Source organism: Pseudoliparis swirei, chromosome 1 (assembly GCF_029220125.1).
Source record: "Pseudoliparis swirei isolate HS2019 ecotype Mariana Trench chromosome 1, NWPU_hadal_v1, whole genome shotgun sequence".
Classification (NCBI taxonomy): Eukaryota; Metazoa; Chordata; class Actinopteri; order Perciformes; family Liparidae; genus Pseudoliparis; species Pseudoliparis swirei.
The window spans coordinates 14,639,226-14,647,556 of record NC_079388.1 but is presented as its reverse complement, the minus strand read 5'-3'; the positions used below and the strand labels follow the sequence as shown (position 1 = coordinate 14,647,556).

Here is an 8,331-nt window from a genome sequence, read left to right as displayed (position 1 = left end):
CGTGCGTTCACTCAGACAGGTGGTTTATAATAATAATGAGGGTTCTTGTGCTATGTGGTTTATAATGATACTAATAGTAATGCTCAGAGTTCTCATGCTATGTGGTTTTTTATAATTATAATAATAATACTCAGGGTTCATGTGCTATAGTTTGTTTATTATACTAAAATAAATAAATAAAATGGTGCTATGAGAGAAAAACACATGTATGTCAAACCATGAATTTTTTATTTTTCCTTTTTACTCTTCATACATAGGCTTATGAGGTACAGAAATAAACAAAGTGCAGAAACAAGACTCCAAAAAATATATAATTCACCATAGTTAAACTCCCAAAGTAAGAAACATCCACTGCTGCCGTGACTGTGCCAACAACAGACGTGTTACCAATACAAGAAAAGAGAAAATAAATGAGGCAAAACCACTGCTGTGGTTGCACACCATCGAGAAAAGGAAAAACCAGGGCTGATGGTTTTGTGCTGAATTAATGAGCGGCGACAATATTCCTTTCAGGAGATACAAGGGGAAATTAAATGATACCCTGAAGAATTTCTTCAGGTGCATCCCCTGATCTAATGCTGTCTCTGTCTGCGTGGGTCTCAGGTTATGGTACATCTACAGCAGATTACAGCGTGTGTGTGGGGGGGGCACAGCTAATGGCCCAATCACAAGAGCTACGTGTGAGTTTCCTGAGTGCTGGTAAGAGCAGAGCGTGCTACTCGTCGTGACCCCGAGTCATTTACAGTAAGAGTTCAAAGGGCTACAGTGTTCTGTCGCATGGCTTATGGGAACAACAACCGGGAACAAAAAGAGAGCAGAGAGCAGTAAAGTCACTCAAGGCTACACACACAGCCAGAAGTTTTAACATCGGTATATCCGTGTAAATTCCCCTCCCTCCACCACAGCGGTATAGCGATTGGATTGAGGCGTTCAGGTGCACGCCAACCTTCAGCACATAAACCACCAACAAAGCCCCGCCAGCTGCAATAACGAAAACAGTCGTTAGCTCACACTGAACACACAACTCTGTAGGAAAATATAGTATAAAAACTTTTTGTCAACTCTTTGACTTGTACAAATAAAATAAAACACCAGAGAAAGAACAGAAATTAAAGAACACAAGTATAGGCGTCGCACAAAATAATAAATAAAAAACGTGGTGACAAAGTGTCTCGTGTGATCAATGTTCAATCAAGTGTTTTATTTCGACTATTTCCATAATCATTTTATTAACAAAAATAGAAGCTTTGAGTTATCATTGAAAAGCCAGCAAGCCTTGGCCCTTCAGGACCGAACACAAAGTATGACGGGTAGAGCAGACGGCTCTGGTTTTGGTTTGAGAAGGGACTGTACAGTAAAGGACGATACATAACATCCAACAGGATCGGCTACGTACATCCAAAGGCTTCTAGAGGCATTCCATCAAATGCAAAACAAGTTACAAATATAAATCAAGACGTCGAGATGAAAGAAATGTACAGTTGGACCTCATCTGAAAAGCAAGAGTCTGCATTTTTGATGTAGAGTTTTTAACATACAAGTTAAATCTTCGGCCATGCCCTAAGTTTCTTTTGGTTGATAATTTGGAGCCAACATTCACCTTTCGGCTGGTCTCCATGGCACAACGATAATAAAGTACACGGGTGAAATCTCGGTAAAGAACATTGTGTGTTTTCACGAGATTCCTTTTGTGGCGACGCTTTTTCAAATGTTCCCCAAATAATGCAGCCAAACCGGTCGTCTGTTGACGCCATGAGGAAACCTGCGGGCGCAGAAGTCAGGCCCGAACCCGAGCTGTGCGGGACACGGCTCGGTACCGTCGCACTGCAGCCCCAGACGAGCAAAAGTGTGAAGGAAAGAACAAAAATACATTTTGGGGGGGAGAAATAAAAAAGATGCTATGGAGAATGAAAAAAGTTAATAAAGGAACAATGTAAGACCAAAAGGAGTAGAAACAAGGCACAACTCCATAACAAAATGTGCAAGCTTGTTTTATATGCCGAGAGATAAAGGAGGGGGGACTGTACAGAACAATAAATGCGGGGGGGGAGAATTTTATGGAGAAATTTCCGCAAGGGGGCGGGGCTTGAGACGCGTCTGCTGCGCAAGCACGCCGAGGAGCCCATCACAATCAAGGAAAAACGGTCCGACCAGAACATGCAGCAGTTGAGACAGCACAGTTTATCAACCAGAAGCTGCAGCCGTGTAGCAAGCAACGGGATTTCTTCCCCCCAACAAGGAGGGGAATATATAACGGTTGGGCAAATCTATATTGGAGTAGCCGCGGACATATTCATCTGCCCTTGAGACGCGTCCCGAGCTCGCTGTCCGGCCCGGCTTACGTCGATCACTCAGAAGCTAAAATGTGCAAACCACAAAAATAGAAAACAAAAAACCAACAAATCCACCCGCACTATTCCAACGTGACCAATTTCAAAGTGAACATTAGTGTCTCTCTCCTTCATGTAGTCCAGTCCAGTTATGTGATGTGTGTGTGTGTGTGTGTGTGTGTGGACAGCCGACTCGGTCGCTCACGAGCGCTTGAGCTGCGCCAGCCTCTGCAGCAGCTGCAGCTGCCTGGCCTTCAGCTGCTTCCTCTCCTGCGCCCTCTGCCTCTCGCCGGCGTGCAGCTGCTGCAGGTACTCCGTGGCCCGCATCAGGATCGCCACCTTCGGCGTCTTGGGGCAGTCCGCCAGGCCCGGGATCTCGTCCCGCAGCGACAGGAACCGCGAGCGCAGGTCGTTGCGCCGCTTGCGCTCGAGGAAGTTGTGCGCCTTGCGCTTGTCCGTGTCCTCGCCGTCCGAGGACTGGGGGCTGGAGAAGTGGCAGAAGGGGGGGTGGGGCTCCGAGGGGGAGCTCTGGGAGTGGGGGGTCGAGGAGGAAGAGGAGGACGGGGAGGAGGAGGAGGAGGAGGAGGGGGGCGACGACGACGGGGAGGAGGTAGGAGAGCAGGCGTCGAGGTCGGGCGACGCCGACCGGACTCCGGCAGACTTCCGGCCGTCATAGTTCAGAGGGGCGTGGCCTTGCCGGTGGGGCAGGTGGTAGTGAGAGTTCTGGTGCGACTGGGCCTCGTGCCGGACCCTCTTCCGAGGCGGCTCCGCCGGCGGCGGCGGCGTGTCTGGGGAGGGGGCGGCGTAGTTGTGCTGCTGCTGGTGGATGGAGATGTGGAAGCGCTTCATGCCGAGGTCCAGGGGGTCCGCCCGCACCGTGATGGTCACCGGTTTGCGAGCGTTGACCAGTCGACGAGGTTTACGCTGATGCCGCTTGTGCTCCAACGTCACCACGTCGATCTCTTCTTCGTCTTCATCTTGGTCATCTTCATCATCTGAAAGAGCGGGAGAGAAGCGGTCAAACCATGCGTTTGTTTTTTTAGGGTTTCTCCCCCCTAAACGGTGCAATCACGGCAGGTTGTCAGCTGAAGGCGGAAAGATGAGTCACAATAAGAGGAGCCACCACCCAGGACACTTCTGCCTCTTTAAACCAATTACATGCTTCTGTAAAAGTGAACCCACACAGAACGATAAGTCACAGAGCGAGGCCGAGGAGCAGGAAGCCTTCAGGTGCAACGCTCATCAGAAAGAAGCACGTTTAGACATTATGCTGCCTCTTTTTACAAGATTTACAAGAGCAGAAACAAGGTATTCAATGAGAAAAGATCTCATCGACTTTGACCCCCCTGGGAGATTTTAAATACTCTCGTAAACCAAAACACACGTTGAAAGTAATTGCACCTCTTTGGCTGAGAAAGTAATAATCTATATGAATAACTCAGCAAAGAGGGGATGAACAAAGAGATTTGGAGGGATGGGCTCATTTCCATTATGTGACCACAGCCATTATATGACAGACAGAAGTAATCTCATATTACAAGGAAGTGATTTCCCTCCAGTGGCCCTATATATATATATATTAGGGCTGTGAAACGATTACAATTTTTAATCGGGTTAATCACAGGTTTTTGTGGATTAATCATGATTAATCACATATTACCGATATTCTCGGTATATTTTGTGAGAACATAGAGATTTATGACAAAAGACGGATATATACATTTATACATTCTTCTATACAATGGTGCTGCAACTCAGCAGTTATTTAGCAGTTTTCTTCCATATGGAACATTAATACATCTTCATCCTAAACAGAATGTTTAACCCTCCTGTTACCTTTCGGGTCAATTTGACCCCATTCAATGTTTAATGTCGGTGTTCTTTGGGGTCAATTTGACCCCAGGCTGTTTTTCACTGTGTCAAACATATAAGAAATATCAACTTTTTTATTTATTTAAAGGGCTATTTAGGTAGTCAACAAACAAACATAAAGTACCTCACACTTAATCTTGGGAAGCAATATTAATTCTAATAATTTTCTGGAGGTTTTAATTGCTGGGGTCAAATTAACTCCGAGGGTAAAATATGTTAGTAAATGTAAAGGTAACAGGAGGGTTAAACAGAACATTTTTCTCTTGTTTGTCAACCATTAACTCCACCATGATACAATCTAAAGGCCTCTAGTCTTCCTCTAGCAGCTGCTGAGGCAAACTGACTGTGTGGGTTTTCTTCATGAACTGGGCCGTGATGAAAGGGACGGCGGGGACACCGCTGCAAAGCTGAAACCTCACCGGCCCGGACAGGTGGACAGATTGACAAGTGACTTTTTTTTGCTCGGTCGATGCGCGCACGGAGCTCTGTGGCGCGCAGACGGAGATCGATAAATGCAACGCGAAGAGACAGAAATGACATGCTGCTGTGGAGATACGATCAACAACAGACGTTTAGTTCAATAAAAGAACAAAGACGTGCTATAGAGAACATGTCAGGGGGCGGGCCAATCTTTTTAATGTCATGCGATCTACCGACACTACGCCGCGATCGACTGGCAGGTCGCGATCGACGTGTTGAGACCCTGATCTACAGGAAGTAAAAGTCGTAACAAGGTTTCCGGAGGTGAACCTGCGGAAGGATCATTACCGATGAACAGACCGTCTGCATGAGAGCGGACAGAGTTCAGATTGAAGTGGTGTATTGGAAGCTCATTTTGCAAGTGACTTTTTTTTCTTCGTCCCGACGACCAACAACAGACGGATTGGAAGCTCATTCTGCGCATGCGTTAAATGCGTTAAAAAAATATAACTAGTTAAAACTGTAATTGAATTAAAGCGTTATTTTTCACAGCACTAATATATATATCTCCATATCTTAGAGCTTAAAGCACTCGAGTATCTCCGGTGATTGGCCCTGCTCCTCTTCTTATGAGGGCGCATTATCCCCCGAAACGGTGTACAATACCACCCCTCGCGTCAAAGAATTCTGCACGCCTAGCCGACCTCTTAAACAGCTAATCCCGCTCCATTCACAGCCCCGGGCCGGCTGGGACCAAACATCCACCCACTGACACAATTGGCACTGCAGCCTGTTGAGCGGAGGAATGCAGCAACAAGTTTCCCTTTGTGACATTCCACACACACACACAGATGCACACACACAGCATTTCGCATGGCCTAGGATCACATGGCAGCCCACATGCCGCTCTCCATCATATGGGTATCAAATGGGGGGGGGGGATATCGAAAGCTCTGAAGTCTTTGGCTAGACGTCATAACTTAACGGGGTTAATTATTCTACTCCTTTCATGTTACATAAACTTCCAATAATAATAAAAAAGGAATACTCTCACTGAATTTGTGCCAAATGTGAGCCGGGAGAAGATATTGTCATCATAAGTGAAGGCTGGAGGAGCCGGGCCAGGCAGCAGATGGTCTGCTGGAGCCGGGCCAGGCAGCAGATGCGTCGGTGGGCGTGTCGGCCTGAAGCATGTGGAGCATGCACCAAGGTAACGCAATGCAGTCACGTAGCATGCCGACCCGCAGCGACAGAGCACGGCCAAGCCGTGTGAAGTACTACCGACATGGTGCATAACTCAAGAAACGCCTCAATAGATGAGAAAGCTTCCATAAAAAGATGTGGTTGTGTTTACTCAACTCCCACAAAGCGCACATGCAAACTAGAAGTCAACAACGCGTCCACACAGTGACACGTTCCTATGAATAAAAAGTACCACGTTGCATATTCAGACTGACCTGATGAGTCGGTGTGAGACTCCGAGCCAGAGGACACTTGCTTCTTGCAGCCACCGGTTAACGGGAACGTGAGCACGGCAGCAGGGTCCACGCAGTCCGCCGCCAGCCCGCCGCCGCCGGCAGCCGACGCTTCGGCGGCGGGGCCACACGGCGCCCTCCCCGGGGACGTGACGGCTGCGGATGCCGGTTTGGCCGCCGCAGTCCCGGGACAGGGGGCGCAGCGCTCCCCGACGACTCTCTCCAGCTGCTGCCCGGCGGAGAAGCCGCTCCACATGCAGTCCTGGATGATGATGGAGCTCAGGTTCCCGAAGGAGTCGTTGGCCGCGGTCAGCTTGCAGGGCAGCTCCTGCTGCTGCTGCTGCTGCTCGTCCTCCTGCCCCAAGAACTGAGACACCCACTCCAGCTTGTCCCCGAGGGACGGGCACAGCAGCCCGACCCGGCCCGGCCCTTCCACCGCCCGGATAGGGGACATGGGCGGGGTCGGTACCAGCTCGAATTTCTTCCATATGTCCTCGCTGGGCGCCGTGGACTTGAAGAAATCCTCGTCCGGGTCGTGGTGGTCGTCGTAGAAGTAATGTTGGTAGTGGTCCAGGTGTTCCATGTCCCAGTTTTCATAGCGAGGCGCGGCGTTGCTAATGCCCGGCATGGGGGCTGCAGGCAGGAGAGGGGAGGGGGGGATCACTCCCTGTTCCCACTGTCTGCAGAGAGAGAGAGAGAGGAGTTGTCAAGAATTAACCCCAAATAGTCACATTTCTGTCCGTAGACGCGTTGCCCTCTGGGGGGGAACCGTGGCCATGCATACCGGTTCAATAAACGGGGTTTATTGCAGCTGAATATTGTCCCGCCCTGAAGAGAAACATCCCCTGGAGGGGGAGCAGTTAACGAAAAGTACCTGGAGCCAATCAAAACCCAGGTGTGCCAATTAGGACTACAACAAAGTCCTTTTAAGGTCACTGTGAACCGGTGACCTATTGTAGGGGGGGGGGGCATTTTTTTGAAAAACATTAAAAAATATACTATAATATCGCAAAGTTAAGCGACTCAAGTGTTACTGCTGAGAAGTTTAAAGTTTCGCAACAGTGTTTTATTACATACCGCTTTAGTAGCATAGGCCTACTGTGAAAGGGAGGGAGAGAGAGAGGGAGGGAGAGAGGAGGAGCGGGTTTCTATTTTCTGCTGACTGCTCAGCAGCAGAGAATAGAGTGATTGAATTAAGATAGAAATAGATTAATTGGATAGCGACTACGCAGGAGTCGTATGCAAAGTGGTTCACTTCGCTCCTCCTCGGGTCAACTCCCTCCTCCCGCGCACAGACGATTCAGCTGCCACCGATCAGTGTAATTAACCTACGTAGCGCGGGTGCTGGAAAAAGCTGCGAAATACCACCCAAAAAAAAAAAAAATTCACCTAGGCTTCAATTAACCTCCACGTGTTGGTAAAAAATATCCTTAGAGACTTTTTTTTTTACCTGGTGTTGAGAGTGAAAAACCCGACAGAGTCCACATTAGATCCGCCATGCGCAATATCAGTGTCCAACAAAAAAAAAAGGCAGCCGGCTCACAATGAGTCCTTTACTGCCTCGGAACGGGAGCGTGTTCCGCTCGGGGAGTCTTCTTCCGGTTGTAAACAGTTAATGGGGTGAGGGAGAGAGAGGGGGGGGGTAAACGAGTCCGCGTTGGTCGCAGTCCCGCCGCGCAGAGGGGCTGGATGGGCTCCGGCTGTGGTCACTTTCTTTGCCGACTACACTGCACTAAATGGTCCGGGGGAAGGCGAGTTGGCTGTTGTGCATAAAAGGCGGGTCGTAGTAGGAGAGCCACGCCTTCCATTTAAAGGGACAGCACACACACACACACAGAAACACACACGCAAACCTGCTGCTCTGCAGAGAGGATTTTATGAGACTGGTTTTGATTAAGATAGCACTGGATTGTGTGCAATTATTGACCCATGCAAACATAATAAAATGTGTGTTGAAATGCATTGAAATAAACACACACACACACATACACACACATACACACACCTGTGTGTAATCAGCACTCATTAAAAAAGAAAGGAGGGAATCTTCTGCAGCAGGGAGAGATAGGTCTGTGTGTGTGTGTGTGTGTGTGTGTGTGTGTGTGTGTGTGTGTGTGTGTGCATCTGTGTGGTCACAGTGATTTCATGCAGACATATGGCTGCGGTATCCGGTGTCGCCCATGCATCTCGCAGTCTCTGTAATCAATATCGAGCTTATGATGTCGAGCCCCCCC

General features: G+C 48.7%; 1 protein-coding gene across 1 annotated transcript; it reads right to left on the bottom strand.

The window, feature by feature from the left end:
• Positions 1-209: 209 nt before the first annotated feature.
• On the bottom strand, positions 210-7,787 carry LOC130197495 (protein L-Myc-1b-like). The gene is made up of 3 exons (XM_056420193.1): positions 7,548-7,787; positions 6,080-6,777; positions 210-3,325 (listed from the first exon to the last, which is right to left on the bottom strand). Exons 2-3 carry the CDS (start codon positions 6,723-6,725, stop codon positions 2,532-2,534), a joined length of 1,440 nt encoding a protein of 479 aa, XP_056276168.1. The 5' UTR covers positions 6,726-6,777; positions 7,548-7,787; the 3' UTR covers positions 210-2,531.
• Between the last annotated feature and the right edge of the window lie 544 nt (positions 7,788-8,331).